Source organism: Hylobates moloch, unplaced genomic scaffold (genome assembly GCF_009828535.3).
Source record: "Hylobates moloch isolate HMO894 unplaced genomic scaffold, HMol_V3 SCAFFOLD_3, whole genome shotgun sequence".
Lineage (NCBI taxonomy): Eukaryota > Metazoa > Chordata > Mammalia > Primates > Hylobatidae > Hylobates > Hylobates moloch.
This window is the reverse complement of record NW_026652278.1, coordinates 30,271,160-30,287,720: the sequence shown is the minus strand read 5'-3', so window position 1 is coordinate 30,287,720 and position 16,561 is coordinate 30,271,160. Positions and strand designations below refer to the sequence as shown.

General features: G+C 44.8%; 1 protein-coding gene and 1 non-coding gene across 2 annotated transcripts in view; both read right to left on the bottom strand.

The window, feature by feature from the left end:
* Window positions 1-3,856: 3,856 nt before the first annotated feature.
* The window catches only part of PCGF6 (polycomb group ring finger 6), a 48,082-nt gene continuing 35,377 nt past the window's right edge, over window positions 3,857-16,561 (bottom strand). The window contains exons 4-5 of the mRNA XM_032172697.2: window positions 15,247-15,333; window positions 3,857-5,016 (exon numbers count right to left, since the gene is read on the bottom strand). Of these exons, the coding sequence (XP_032028588.1) occupies window positions 4,960-5,016; window positions 15,247-15,333 (144 nt within the window). The 3' untranslated portion in view covers window positions 3,857-4,959. The remainder of the gene's footprint in view (window positions 5,017-15,246; window positions 15,334-16,561) is intronic.
* LOC116466198 (U11 spliceosomal RNA) lies at window positions 13,503-13,635 on the bottom strand. The gene has a single exon (XR_004247437.1). It is a non-coding gene; the product is annotated as a U11 spliceosomal RNA (small nuclear RNA).

Here is a 16,561-nt window from a genome sequence, read left to right as displayed (position 1 = left end):
TTTTTTTTTTTGAAACAGAGTCTTGCTCTGTCGCCCAGGCTGGAGTGCAGTGGCGTGATCTCTGCTCACTGCAAGCTCCACCTCCCTGGTTCACACCATTCTTCTGCCTCAGCCTCCTGAGTAGCTGGGACTATAGGCACCCGCCACTACGCCCGGCTAATTTTTTGTATTTTTAGTAGAGATGGGGTTTCACCGTGTTAGCCAGGATGGTCTCGATCTCCTGACCTCGTGATCCGCCCACGTTGGCCTCCCAAAGTGCTGGGATTACAGGCGTGAGCCACCGTGCCCGGCACGACTAGCTAATTTTTAATTTTTTTTTTTTTTTTTTTTGAGACAGGATCTGCCTCTGTAACCCGGGATATGTGCAGTGATGCAATCTCAGCTGACTGCAACCTCCGCCTCCTGGGCTCAAGTGATAGTCCCACCTCAGCCTCTTGAGTAGCTGGGACTACAGGCTCACCCCACCATACCTGGCTAATTTTTGTATTTTTTGTAGAGTCGGGGTTTCACCATGTTGCCCAGGCTGGTCTCAAACTCCTGGGCTCAGGCGATCCTCCCACATTTGCCTCCCGAAGTGCTGGAATCACAGGTGTGAGCCATGGTGCCCAGCATCTGGCTAATTTTTGCTTGTGCTTTTTCCCTCATTTAAGTTTTTGAATTTTTTAATAGAGATGGAGATTCACCATGTCGGCCAGGCTGGTCTTAAACTCCTGCTGATGCAGGAGAATCGGTTGAATCTGGGAGGTGGAGGTTGTAGTGTGCCAAGATCGCACCACAGCACTCCAGCATGGGCGACAGAGCAAGACTCTGTCTCAAAAACAACAACAAAAAAAACTTTTAATTCCCTTGATGTGAAATTGTATTTCTGTTAATGTAGCCAATGAACACATTGGTTTTGGGAGTAGCTACAGATTTGTACAGCAATCAATTGGCATTCTTAGTTACTTAATTTATAGGCCAAGTAGATCTAACCAGGTATCTACTTAGTTCTCTGCAATTCTTGGAGGTCAAGTCCAGGAAGGTGGAACAAAGAAAAGGTAGGCTGGGAGTGGTGGCTCAGGCCTGTAATCCCAGTACTTTTGGGAGGCTGAGGTGGTCGGATCACTTGAGGTCAGGAGTTTGAGATCAGCCTGGCCAACATGGTGAAATCCCGTCTCTAATAAAAATATAAAAATTAGCTGGGCATGGTAGTGCATGCCTGTAATCCTAGCTACTCAGGAGGCTGAGGCAGGAGAATCACTTGAACCTGGGAGGCGGAGGTTGCAGTGAGCCGAGATTGCGCCACTGCACTCCAACCTGGACGACAGTGAGACTCCATCTCACACACAAAAAAAGGGGGGGGCCAGTAACAACAAGGTGAAACCCCGTCTCTACTAAAAATACAAAAATTAACTAGGCGTGGTGGCGCATGCCTGTAGTCCCAGGTACTCGGGAGGCTGGGGCAGGAGAATCACTTGAACCCACGAGGTAGAGGTTGCAGTGAGACGAGATCTTGCCAATGCACTCCAGCCTGGTGACAGAGCAAGACTGTTTAAAAAAAAAAAAAAAGAAAAGATAGAATTTTTTTACTCACAGTACTTACCAATAACTGCTTTTTATTAGATTCTTAGAGGTGTTGTAACCCATAGGCTGTGAGTTCCTTGAAGATAGATCACTCCTCTTTGAATCTTCTTGTCCACATGTCTAACAAGTGACACTCTTAACTTCCTCATTACAGAAGTGTTTATCAACTAATTACATTTGATATTCTACTTTTAAGGAGATAAGTATTTTGCCATGTTACAGTAATGAATGGGATGGTTATTGAGGAAAATAGGGGGAAAGCGAATGCTTACCCCAAGTCTACAGTTGAGTCTCTGTGGGGATAATCTCTTCCCTGAAATGGTAAAATTTGTAATGTGGCCGGGCACGTTGGCTCACACCTGTAATCCCAGCACTTTGGGAGGCCAAGGTGGGCAGATCACTTGAGGCCAGGAGTTTGAGACCAGCCTGGCCAACATGGCAAAACCTGTCTCTACTAAAAAATACAAAAATTAGCAGGGCATGGTGGCGGGTGGCCTGTAATCCTCGCACTTTGGGAGGCTGAGGTGGGTGGATCACGAGGTCCATGAGGTCAGGAGTTCGAGACCAGCCTGACCAACATGGTGAAACCCCATCTCTACTAAAAATACAAAAATTAGCTGGGCATGGTGGCGGGTGGCCTGTAATCCCAGCTTTTCAGGAGGCTGAGGCAGGAGAATCGCTTAAACCCGGGAGGTGGAGGTTGCAGTGAGCCGAGATCGTACCACTGCACTCCAGCCTGGGCAACAGAGCGAGACTCTGTCTCAAAAAAAAAAAAAAAATTAGCCGTGTGTGGTGGCACAGGCCTGTAATCCCAGCTACTCGGGAGGCTGAGGCACAAGAATCGCTTGAATTTGGGAGGCAGAAGTAGCAGTGGGATGAGATCATGCCACTGCACTCCAGCCTGGGTGACAGCCTTAAGACTCTGTCTCAAAAAAAAAAAAAAATCTGTAATGTTGAAAACAACCAAATCTGGGTTCTAAAGACAATAATCTTTAAACATTAACATCTCTTCAACTCTCGGTCAACTCACTTGTTACAAGTGGCACATTCTAAGTAGCTACTAAAGATCAGGCTTTTTTTGAGACAGTGTCTTGCTCTGTCGCCTAGGCTGGAGTGCAGCGGCAGGATCATAGCTCACTGTAGCCTTGACCACCCAGCCTATTGATCCTCCTGAGTAGTTGGGACTACAGCCATTCACCACCATGCCCAGGTAATTTTTTTTTTTTTTTGTAGAGATGGGATCTTGCTATGTTGCCTAGGCTGGTCTCGAATTCCTGAGCTCAAGTGATCTGCCCACCTTGGCCTCCCAAAGTGTTAGGATTACAGGCACGAGCCACCACGCCTGGCTTATTTTTTATTTTTTTTTGAGATGGAGTCTCACTCACTCTGTCACCCAGGCTGGAGAGCAGTGGCACAATCTCGGCTCACTGCAACCTCCATCTCCTGGGCTCAAGTGATTCTCCTGCCTCAGCCTCCCAAGCAGCTGGGAATACAGGCACACACCACCATGCCCAGCTAATTTTTGTATTTTTAGTAGAGACGTTGGCCAGGCTGGTTTCGAACTCCTGACCTCAAATGATCTGCCCGTCTGGCCTCCCAAAGTGCTGGGTTTACAGGCATGAGCCACAGTGCTTGACCTGGTGTTTTTTTTTTGTTTTTTGAGACGGAGTCTCGCTGTGTCCCCCAGGTTGGAGTGCAGTGGCGCGATCTCAACTCACTGCAAGCTCCGCCTCCTGGGTTCATGCCATTCTCCTGCCTCAGCCTCCCAAGTAGCTGGGACTACAGGTGCCCGCCAACACGCCTGGCTAATTTTTTGTATTTTTAGTAGAAGTGGGGTTTCACAGTGTTAGCCAAGATGGTCTCGATCTCCTGACCTCGTGATCTGCCCGTCTCGGCCTCCCAAAGTGCTGGGATTACAGGCGTGAGCCACCGCGCCCGGCCTTTTTTTTTTGTTGTTGTTTTTGAGATGGAGTCTCGCTCTGTCTCCCAGGCTGGAGTGCAATGGTGCAATCTCGGCTCACTGCCTCCCAGATTCAAGCAATTCTCCTTCCTCAGCCTTCTGAGTAGCTGGGATTACAGGTACCTGCCACCATGCCCAGCTAATTTTTATATTTTTAGTAGAGACAGGGCTTAACCATATTGGCCAGGCTGGTCTCGAACTTCTGACCTGAGGTGATTCACCTGCCTTGGTCTTCCAAAGTGCTGGGATTACAGGCGTGAGCCACTGCACTTGGCCCTGGCCTGGTTATTTTTTTAAAAACCCACAGTAAACACTAACATTTCCAAATAGGTTAAAATACATTTTTATTAAATGTTAGAATAAATTTATACACAATTCACAAATCCTTTACAAAGAATTGCCAATCTTTGTCCAATTTTGTAGTGGTCTCTAAACAGATTCAGAAATTCTACTGTGAAACAGGGTTTATAAAATATTTCTTTTAGAAAGCATCACAATGCTAATTTTAGGCAAAATAATGATTTAAAACTGAAGTCTTTGCATGGAGGTGAGCTCAAACTCCCTTATTCTTTATTCCAGTGACAAAATAATGAGGAAAATAAACATTAAACTGACTTACTAAGAAAACAATGAATAAGTAATTCTGTAAACTTCTCAAATTCTCCTAAAATTTTTATTACTTTCAGAAGCAATACTATTGCAAGGTATCAACAACCACACTATGTACCCAAATACAATGAATGTCAGAAATAAAAATACTGTCACAAAGAAGCACCCCTTATTGGAAGATGTATTGAAGAAGTCTTATTACACTGAAAGTTTATAGCACAGACCATAAACTCAGAGTCTTTTCACACATAATAACAATTCATCCATTTTGAAATGAGTAGCTTCTCCTTTGTAGTGTTGCTAGTATAAAAAAAGATACAAGTTCAAAATATGCTGGCAACATACAAAAGTGCCAATAGTTTTGGTCTTTGAGAGTATACCCTGCAGTTTAACAAAGACTGCTTTGAATCTTCCATTCAAAAGCACACTTCTCTTCCAAAAAGATGACTGCCCAACTGATGCCATCCCAGAGAGCAGATATCCCAACCACCAACTTGAAATGGCTGAACAAAGAAAACTAACCAATTACTTCAAAGATGGGAAGCAAAATCAATGTCAAGGTATTTAAAATCATAAGAAATTTTAAAATTCAATTTTTGAAAAATTTCCCCTGAGCTTTGGCTGCTTATTATATACAGTCTCTAGTAACAGATGCATTCCATCGTTCCAAGTTGTACTTATAAACGCTATAATTCTTGGTGCTAAAAATAGGTAAGTTATGTTTTCAATAGCAAAGTGGTAGCAATTACATTTCATGGAAATCTTTGGTGAGATGCAGTCCTGCAGAAGCCTCCTTTGTTTCCCTCCTCATAATGTGCCTAGAATCTTCAAGTTATCTTCAGAGGAGAAACCACAAGACCATAATGAAGGACAAGCAGGCCATCCTCAAAAGGGGAGAAAAAAAGACATTTTGCAGTTCTTTCAAACCAGTAATGCAAATGATCAAGTCAAAGCTGGCTTATTTTTTTTTTTTATAATCTAACACTAAGGTGAAATTCTTTAATTTAAAGAAAATAAGTGGACCATATAGTTTCTTATTCACCAAACACTCCTTGTGAATATGCTTTTTTTCTGAGACGGAGTCTCACTCTGTTGCCCAGGCTGGATGGAGTGCAGTGGTGCAATCTTGGCTCACTGCAACCTCTGCCTCCCAGATTCAAGCAATTCTCCTGCCTCAGCCTCCCGAGTAGCTGGGATTACAGGCACCCGCCATCACGCCCAGCTGATTTTTGTATGTATGTATTATATGTATGTATGTATGTATGTATGTATGTATGTATGTATGTATATATTTATTTATTTATTTTTCGAGTCGGAATCTTGCTCTGTTGCCCAGGCTGGAGTGCAGTGGTGCGATCTCCGCTCACTGCAACCTATGCCTCCCAGGTTCAAGCAATTCTCCTGCCTCAGCCTACCAAGTAGCTGCAATTACAGGCGCGTGCCACCAGGCCCGGCTAATTTTTGTATTTTTAGTAGAGACAGGGTTTCGCCATGTTGGCCAGGCTGGTCTCAAACTCCTAATCTCAGATGATCCTCCTGCCTCAGCCTCCCAAAGTGCTGGGATTACAGGCGTGAGCCAGAACACCCGAAACCTAGCCCCACTTTTTTTTTTTTTTTTTGAAGACAGGGTCTTGCTGTGTTGCTCAGGCTGGAGTTCAATGGCCAAATCTGGACTCACTGCAGCCTTGACCACCTGGGCTCAAGCAATCCTCCCACCTCAGCCTCATGAATAGCTGGGCCAATAGACACACACCACCACCAGGCTCATTTTTATATTTTTTGTAGGAGACGGAGTTTCACCATATTGCATAGGCTGGGCTCAAACAATCTGCCTATCTCAGACTCCCAAAGTGCTGGGATTACAAGCATGAGCCATCTAGACCAGCCTGTCGATGTGTCTTTTTAATGACTCTCAGGAGCCAATTCTGAAACTATCACGTAGCCATAAACACAAACTGCAGTGCAGTGGCGCGATCATAGCTCACTGCAGCCTCAATCTCCCAGGCTCAAGTGATTCTTGAACCTCAGCTTCGCAACTAGCTGGGACCACACGCATGTGCCACCATGCCTGGCTACTTAAAAAAAATTTTTTTTTCCCAGTATAAACGAGGTCTGGCTATGTCACCCAGGCTGGTCTCAAACTCTTGAGCATCAAGCAATCCCCCCATCTTGGCTTCCCAAAGTGTGGGATTACAGGTGTGAGGCATGCATCCAGCCCAGACTTTTTTTTTTTTGACACGGAGTCTGGCTCTGTCACCAGGCTGGAGTGCAATGGCGCAATCTCGGCTCATTGCAACCTCCGCCTCCCAGGTCAAGCAATTCTCCTGCCTCAGCCTCTTGACCAGCTGGGACGACAGGGGCCCACCATCACACCTGGCTAATTTTTGTAATTTTAGTAGAGACAGGGTTTCACCATGTTGGCCAGGCTGGTCTCGAACTCCTGACCTCAGGTAATCTGCCCACCTCAGCCTTCCAAAGTGCTGGGATTACAGGTGTGACCCGCTGCGCCTGGCCCTAGACTTCTTAATAGATTACTTAAGCATTAGATTCTCCTAAAAAAGACTCAACTACTACAACGCATCACAGATCTGTTCATTTCCACATAAATGCAGCTCACCACTATAATAATTGCTAAAGCTGTGAAACACTTACTCATTTAATGAAAGCCTAAAATATATATGTTTTACTTCTTCCTTAAAGAATGCCCTCAGCTGGATGCAGTGGCTCATGCCTGTAATCCCAACAGTTTGAGAGTCCGAGGTGGGCGGATCACTTGAGACCGGGAGTTTGAGACCAGCCTGGGCAACATAGTGAAACTCCCCTCTTTTTTTATTAAAAAAAAAAGGAAAAAGAATTTTTTAAAAGAGTAAAGAATGCCCTCGGGGCAGTTGGGCAACTTAACCCCCATACTATATGATTCCAGATGCTATGTGTCCAAGTCTTTTCATTTACTCTTTGTGGGGTTCTATCTCCTTTCTTGATACCAGTTCTTAATTCTTTGGCTCTCACCAAGGCTGCATCCAGCAAGCAATCCACTTTTTTTTTTTTGAGACGGAGTTTTGCTCTCTTGCCCAGGTTGGAGTGCAATGGTGCGATCTTGGCTCACTGCAATCTCCGCCGTCCGGGTTCAAGTGATTATCCTGCCTCAGCCTCCTGAGTAGCTGGGTGGGATTACAGGCAGGTGTCAACACCCCCCGCTAATTTTTGTATTTTGAGTAGAGATGGGGTTTCTCCATGTTTGTCAGGCTGGTCTCGAACTCGTGACCTCAGGTGATCCGCCCGCCTTGGCCTCCCAAAGTGCTGGAATTACAGGCGTGAGCCACAACGCCTGGCCGCAATCCACCTTTTTAAGGGACTATTTCTAATTTCCTGCAGACTGGATAACTAGCTAAAAGGAAAGGTCATTGGGAAACGTGCCACAGACCTGAACTGAGCAACACAGAGAAGGGGTTGCAGCTCATATATCCTGTATTTCCAGTGCTACTCTGGCTATTAATCTCTTTTGCTTCTTTGCTAAGCTTTTCCATGGCTCCACTTCCTCACTTCTCAACTCACTGCAATCTGGTTTGTGTTCCTGGCAATTACAGTAAAAACTCACCAGAGTTCTAGAAAAAGGTTCACAAATTCAAGTGCCCACAAGGGCCAGGCCAGTAACATAAATGAATACATAAGTTAGGTATGTGAAGTCAATAAGGAATGTTAAAGACCAGTGGTAAACCAGAGAGAGCAGATGTCTATCTAAAGAAATTTAAACTCAAGGCCAGGTGCAGGAGCTCATGCCTATAATCCTAGCACTTTGGGAGGCCAAGGCAGGTGGATCACCTGAGCCCAGGAGTTCAAGACCACACTGGGCAACATAGTGAGACCCTGTCTCTACAAAAAATACAAAAATTAGCTAGGTGTGGTGGCACATGTCTATTATTTCCAGCTACTCAAGAGGCTGAGGTGGGAGGATCACTTGAGCCTGAGAGGCAGAGGTTGCAGTGAGCCAAGATCATGCCACTGCACTCCAGCCTGGGTGACAGAGCCAGATCCTGTTTCAAAAAAAAAAAAAAAAGAAAAAAAAAATTAAACTCAAGGCCAGGTGTGGTGGCTCATGGCTCATGCCTGTAATCCCAGCACTTTGGGAGGCTGAGGCTGGAGTATCACTTGAGCTCAGGAGTTCAAGACCAGCCTGGGCAACAAAGTGAGACCCCCATTTCTACAAAAAATAAAAAAATTAGCCAGTGGCACACCTCTGGTAACAGCTACACGGGAGGCTGAGGCAGGAGGATTGCTTGAGCCCAGGAGGTTGAGGCTACAGTGAACCATGTTCCTGCCACTGCACTCCAACTTGGGCAACACAGCAAGACCACACAGCAAGACCCTGTCTCAAAAAAAAGAAAGAAAGATTGTTTATTTCATTCATTTATTCATTCATTTATTATTTTGAGACAGGGTCCTGCTCTGTCGTGCTGGCTGGCATGAATGATCAGAGCTCACCACAGCCCTGAACTCCCAGGCTTAAGTCATCTTCCCACCTTAGCCTCCCAAGTAGCTGGGACTACAGGTGCATGCCACCATGCCCTCCCAGTTTTTGTATTTTTTGTAGAGACAGGGTTTCAGCATGTTGCCCAGGCTGGTCTCAAACTCCTGGGCTCAAGTGACCCTCCCGCCCGCCTCAGCCTCCCAGAATACTGGGATTACAGGTGTGAGACACCGTGCCTAACCTGCGTACATTTTATGATGTTTGCACAATCATTAAATTGCCTAACAATGCATTTTTCAGAACATATCTCTATTGTTAAGTGACACATAACTGCACAAATATTTGCAGACTTAATGACTGTGGTTTATTGTGGAAATCTTTATTGAATTTTTAAAAATAAAATTAATTAAAAATGTTCTTTTTGGCCGAGCATGCTGGCTCATGCCTGGAATCCCAGCAGTTTGGGAGGCTGAGGCAAGCAGATCACTTGAGGTCAGAAGTTCAAGACCGGCCTGGATGTCTAGGCAGAAGCCTGCTGCAATGGCAGGGCCCTCAGAGAACCTCTACTAGGGCAGTGCGGAGGGGAAACGTAGGGTCGGAGCCCCCACATAGGGTCTCCACTGGGGAACAGCCCAGTGGTGCTGTGAGAAGAGGGCCACTGTCCTCTAGATCCCAGAATGGTAGATCCACTGACAGCTTGCACTCTGTGTTTGAAAATGCCATAGGCACTCAACACCAGCTCGTGGGAGAAGCCATGGGGGCCAAACCCTGCAAAGTCACAGAGGTGGAGCTGCTCAAGGCCTTGGGAACCCACCCTTACACCAGTGTACCATGGATGTAGGGCAGGGAGACAAAGGAGATTTTAGAGCTTTTTTTTTTTTTCTGAGACAGAGTTTTGCTGTTGCCCAGGCTGGAGTGCAGTGGTGTGATCTCTGCTCACTGCAACCTCTGCCTCCCGGGTTCAAGCAATTCTCCTACCTCAGCCTCCCAAATAGCTGGGATTACAGTAGTGCACCACCATGCCTGGCTAATTTTGAGCTTTAAGATTTAATGAGGGCCAGGCATGGTGGATCACGCCTGTAATCCCAGCACTTTGGAAAGCTGAGGCAGACAGATTGCCTGAGCTCTGGAGTTTGAGACCAGCCTGGGCAACATGGTAAAACCCCATCTCTACAAAAAAATACAAAAATTAGCCAGGTTTGGTGGCGTGCACCTTTAGTCCCAGCAAGCTGGGAGGCTGAGGTGGAAGAATCACTCGAGCCCAGGAGGCAGAGGTTGCAGTGAGCCTATCACGCTACTGCACTCCAACCTGAGTGACAGAGAGAAAGACTCCATCTCAAAAAAAATAAATAAATAAAAATAAAAAAACTAATGGCTGCTGTTCTGTGTTTCAGACTTACATGGGGGCATATAGCCTCATTCTTTTGGCCAATTTCTCCCTTTTGGAATGAGAGTTATTCGCCTAATGTTTATACCCCCATTGTATTTTGGAAGTAACTAACTTGTTTTTGATTTGACAGGCTCATAGGCAGAAGGGACTAGCCTTGTCTCAGATGAGACTTTGGAATTTTGAGTTAATGCTGAAAATGTGTTAAGATTTTGGGGGACTATTGGGAAATCATGATTGTCTTTTGAAATGTGAGGACATGAGATTTGGTGGGGGCGGGGCATGATTTGGGTTGAATGATACAGTTTGGATCTGTGTCCCCACCAAATCTCATGTTGAATTGTAATCCCCAATGTTGGAGGTGGGGCCTGGTGGGAGGTGATTGGATCACAGGGTTGGATTTCTCATGAATGGTTTAGCACAATTTCCCCCTGGTACTGTCCTCACAAAAGTGAATAAGGTCTCATGTTATATGGTTGTTTAAAAGTGTGTAGCACTTCCCTCCTTATTCTCTCTCTTGTTCCTGGTTCCTATCATGTTTTTGCCTTCAGCCATGATTGGAAGCTAAGCTGCTATGATTCCTAGACAGCCTGCAGGAACTGTGAGACAATTAAACCTGTTTTATTTATAAATCACCCAGTCTCAGGTATTTCTTTATAACAATGTGAGAATGGACCAATACAGTATGTGAATTACATCTTAACAAAACTGTTATTTTAAAAAACAGAGTTCAGGCATGGTGGCTCACATATGCTATAATCCCAGCACTTTGGGAGGCTGAGATGGCTGATTGCTTGATCTCAGGAGTTCAAAACCAGCCTGGGCAACATGACAAAACCCCATCTCTACAAAAAATTTATAACATAGCCAGATGTGGTGATGCACGTCTGTAACGTCTGTTGTCCCAGCTACTTGGGAGGCTGAGGTGGGAAGAGATCAATTGAGCCCCCTAGGTTGAGGCTACACTAAGCCATGATTGTGCCACTGCATTCCATGCATTCCAGGCTGGGCAACAGAGTGAGACCTTGTCTTTTTTTTTTTTTTTTTTTTTTTTTTTGAGACAGAGTTTTGCTGTTGTTGCCTAGGCTGGAGTGCAATGGTGTGATTTCAGCTCATTGAAACCTCTGCCTCCCAGGTTCAAGCAATTCCCTGCCTCAGCCTCCCGAGTAGCTGGGATTACAGGCGCCCACCACCATGCCCGGCTAATTTTTTGTATTTTTAGTAGAGATGGGGTTTCACCATGTTAGCCAGGCTGGTCTTGAACTCCTGACCTCAGGTGATCCCCCCACCTTGGCCTCCCAAAGTGCTGGGATTACAGGTGTGAGCCACCAAACCTGGCCTGACCTTGTCTTAAAAAAAAAAAAAAAAGAAAGAAAAGAAAAAACTAATCTCTAGTGACAAAATCAGAACAATGGTTGCCTTAGTGCTAGGGAGAAGAATTAACTGGGAAGGAGCATGAGAGAACTCTCTGGGGGTGACAGAAAAGTTCTGTATGTGAAGGAGGGGTTTGAGTTAAACAGACAGGTATTTATTGAAACTCATGCATTTCATTATATGTCAATTAAAATATATCATATGTACATTATGCACATATAACTATGCATGTGTGTATATTTTCTGCTTCTTCCAAGGAATTGTATAATTTGCATTAAGAAAATAATTCTTGGGAACAGATTGTGAGGACAAGAAAAAAAATAATTCTTATAATATTCACATCTTCTTTTGAGCAGTTGTTCCACTGAGACAAATGAACACAGGCAATTATACCAAAAAAAAAAAAAAAAAAAATTATATTTCCTTTCTCTTTTTTTGAAAAAGGGTCTTACTCTGTCGCCCAGGCTGGAGTGCAGTGGTGTGATCATGGATCACTGCAACCTCAACCTCTCGGGTCAATCAATCTTCTCCCCCCTCAGCCTTCTAAGTAGTTGGGACTATAGGCATGTGCCACCACACCTGGTTAATTTTTGTATTTTGTAGAGATGGGGTTTCATCACGTTGTCTAAGCTGGTCTTGAACTGTTGGACCCAAACAATCCTCCTGCCTCAGCCTCCCAGGTAACTGGGACCACAGGTGTGCACAACCATGTCTGCTAATTTTTCTATCTTTGTAAAGACGGGACTCGCTATATTGCCCAGGCGAGTCTTGGAACTCCTGGGGTCAAATGATCCTCCCATCTCGGCCCCACAAAGTGTTGGGATTATAGGAGCAAGCCACTATGCCTGGCCAAGAATTACTTTTCTTTTCTTTTTGAAACGGAGTCTTGCTCTGCCGTCCAGGCTGGAGTGCAGTAGTGCGATCTTGGCTCACCGCAAACTCTGCCTCCCGGGTTCAAGCGATTCTCCTGCCTCAGCCTCTTGAGTAGCTGGGATTACAGGCACCTGCCACCACGCCCAGCTAATTTTTGTATTTTTATTAGAGATGGGGTTTCAGGATGTTGGCCAGGCTGGTCTCGAACTCCTGACCTCAAATGATCTGCCCGCCTCTGCCTCCCAAAGTGCTAGGATTACAGGTGTGAGCCACTGTGTCCGGCCTCTTTTTTTTTTTTTTTTTTGAGACATGGTCCTGCTCCATTGCCCAGGCTGGAGTACAGAGCCACTCATGGGTCACTGCAGCTGCGACCTCCCAGGCTTGAAGTGATTCTCCCACCCAGCCTCCCAAAGTGCTGGGATTACAGGCATGAGCCACCACCGCACCTAGCCGCATTTCTTGTCTTTATAATAGAGATATTTACCATATGTTTTCTGTACTTAGATACACAAAATGTTTGTCCTTGTGTTATAATCACCCACAACATTTAATACAACAAACCAATCACATAACCTAGAAACAGTGCATCACAACACACAGCCCTAAGAGGGAGCAGAAACCTGGATTTACCCAACAGGCCATGACTGTCAGCCAGGTGTGGTGGCTCATGCCTGTAATCCCAGCACCTTGGGAGGTTGAGGTGGGCAGATCACTTGAGGCCAGGAGTTTGAGATTAGCCTCGCCAACATGGTGAAACCTCATCTGTATTAAAAATACAAAAATTAGCTGGTGTGGTGGGACACCTATAGTCCCAGCTACTTGGGAGGCTGAGGTACTAGAATCACTTGACCCCAGGAGGAGGAGGTGCAGTGAGCCGAGATCACGCCACTGCACTCCAGACTGGTGACAGAGCAAGACTCTGTCTCCAAAAAAAAAAAAAAAGTCACGGTTGGGCACGGTGGCTCACACCTGTAATCCCAGCACTTTGGGAGGCTGACGCGGGCAGATCAGGAGGTCAGGAGATCAAGACCATCCTGGCTAACACGGTGAAACCCCGTCTCTATTAAAAATACAAAAAATTAGCCAAGCGTGGTGGCGGGCGCCTATAGTCCCAGCTACCTGGGAGGCTGAGGCAAGAGAATCCCTTGAACCCAGGAGGCAGAGGTTGTAGTGAGCTGAGATCACACCACTGCACTCCAGCCTGTTGACAGAGCAAGACTCTGTCTCAAAAAAAAAAAAAAAAGTCACAACTAATTTACACAACAAGTAAGGGCTCCAGGACCAATGATCACCAGCTATCCAAGTACCAAAAAACTATGCTTCTGAAATCTCTTGATGCTGATTCTGGCGCCAAGAGCAAACGATGCCCTATGTGTGCCACTCACAGCAGAAGCCCTTTTTTCCCCAAGAATTATATTTCTAGCAAACAAAAATTTGTTTGAGAGTCCATCGAATCTTCATTAGTACTTCATAAGCTTCTCAGAGTCATATAGCTCTTAAAACAATTTTCACAGCCGGGTGCGGTGGCTCACACCTGTAATCCCAGCACTTTGGGAGGCCGACGCAGGTGGATCACCTGAGGTCGGGAGTTTGAGATCAGCCTGACCAACACAGAGAAACCCCGTCTCTACTAAAAACACAAAATTAGTTGGGCGTGGTGGTGCATGCCTGTAAACCCAGCTACTCGGGAGGCTAAGGCAGGAGAATTATTTGAATCCGGGAGGCAGGGGTTGCAGTGAGCCAAGATCACACCATTGCACTCCAGGCTGGGCGACAAGAGTGAAACTCTGTCTCGAAACAAACAAACAAACAAAAAAACCAAAAACAATTTTCCACTATAGGTTCAGAAATACATTAGAATATGTGGTCCTATTTTCTCTTCATTAAACTTGTAGATCCTGTCTTGGTTTTTATTATTTTGACTAGGAGACTTCACATTATATTCCCACTCACATTATAGGTTAATTAAAACATCAAAATAGTAACCTTGAGTTCTTATTTACTGAACAAGAAAAGCTATGCGAATCTCTAAAGCAGGGGTGTCCAGTCTTTTGGCTTCCCTGGGCCACATTGGAAGAATTGTCTTTGGCCAACATAAAATATGCTAACACAGGCTGGGCGGAGTGGCTCACCCCTGTAATCCCAGCCCGTCGGGAGGCCAAGGTGGGCGGATCACTTGAGGTCATGAGTTTGAGACAAGTCTGGCTAACATGGTGAAATCCCATTTCAACTAAAAATACAAAAATCAGCCGGGTGTGGTGGCGCATGCCTATAATCCCAGCTAATAGGGAGGCTGAGGCAGGAGAACTGCTTGAACCTGGGAGGCAGAGGCTGCAGTGAGCTGAGATAGTGCCATTGCACTCCAGCCTGGGAAACAGATCAAGACCTTGTCTCAAAAAAATGAATAAATAAAAATACAATATATCAGTACGAACAGTAGCTGATAGAAAAAAAAGATGTTTTAAGAAAGTTTATGAATTTGTGTTGGGCCCCATTCGCAGCTATCCTGGGCCACATGTGGCCTGAGGGCCACGGGTTGGACAAACTTGGCTCTAAAGCCTGATAAGTACTTGCAAGTTTTTCTTGAAATGTCCTTCTGGATGTATTGGCCTAGAAGCCTTCAAAATTGTATTATAGCACTGGACAGGGGGAAAAAAACAAGGCTTTTAGAATCAAACTGCCTGGAGTCTGAGCCCTGTCTCACCCAGTGACTGTAGGAAGTTATATGTCCTTACTGTATCTCAGTTTCCTTTATCTTTAAAATGGGAAATAAAAAACTGCCTGCTTTCTTAGAATAATTATGAAGAATAAATAAGCTAATCTACATAAATTACGTAGAACACTACCTGACACACAGCAAGAATTTGATAAATATTAAATATAATTATTATTTATAGTATAGGTAATTTTAAGAGTATTGTAGAATTATTTATGGAAACTTACTGATAACATGGAACTTTGTTCTTTCACTAAGTAACTTATCTGTTAGACATGGGTATGTCTAGAACCTACCTGCATTGCTGCATCACCTATTGCACGTCGGATTTCCCTTAGAGTCTGATACTGCTCCAACAGGTGATCACCACAGATGATATCTACCTATGGACATGAAGAGTGTATTAGATTGATTTCTTGCTTCAAAATACCATCTGAAGAAATGAGGAAAAAAAATCAACATAAATTGTTTCCAAACTAGATTTTGTAATTTTATTTTAGACTGATTAAACACTCTTGATAAGAGAGTTTTAGAAACTTTTTACAAAAGTAAATAAGGTAACATGGGAAGAGCATTAGAGGATACAGCAGGACAACAGCACAGTATAATTGATATTCAAAATGATCTCCCTGAATCTCAAAGAAATTAAGTCATGTTAGATGTATTCAACATCAGGTAGCAGAGGAAAGTATATCTTTTTAAATATCTGTGATAAAAATCATTAAGGCCGGGTGCAGTGGCTCACGCCTGTAATCCTAGCACTTTGGGAGGCAGAGGCGGGCAGATCACCTGAGGTCAGGAGTTCCAGACCAGCCTGGCCAACATGGTGAAACCCTGTCTCTACTAAAAATGCAAAAATTAACCAGGCATGGTGGTAATCATGGTGCCTGTAATCCCAGCTACTTAGGAGGCTGAGGCAGGAGAATCACTTGACCCCAGGAGGTGGAGGTTGCAATGAGCCGAGATCACGCCATTGCATTCCAGCCTGGGCCACAGAGCAAGGAGACTCTGTTTAAAAAAAAAAAAAAATCATTAAAAGTTATTAATGCTTAAAAAGGCAATCATCCATTACTTGAAAAAATTCTCTTATGAGGAATATCTCATTTTCCAACAATGCCATATAAATCATAGTACAACACTGACTTAAAGTTCACACTAAGGAAACTGTTTTGTAGACGGAACAATTTCAACAAGGTCTTTTCAGCCCTTTGGTAATTGCAAAGCTCCAAGATATATCTTTTTTTTTTTTTTTTCCCCAGATAGGGTGTCACTCTGTCACTCAGGCTGGAGTGCAGTGGCCCAGTCATAGCTCATTGCAGCCTCAAACTCCTAGGCTGAGGCAATCCTCCCACCTTAGCAACCCAAGTAGCTGGGACTAGAGGTGTGCACCACCACATCTGGCAAATTGTGTGTTTTTTTGTTTGTTTTTTGTTTCTGAGATGGAGTCTCGCTCTGTCGCCCAGGCTGGAGTGCAGTGGCACAATCTCGGCTCACTGCAAGCTTCGCCTCCTGGGTTCACGCCATTCCCCTGCCTCAGCCTCCTGAGTAGCTGGAACTACAGGCGCCTGCCACCATGCCCAGCTAATTTTTTGTATTTTTAGTAGAGACAGA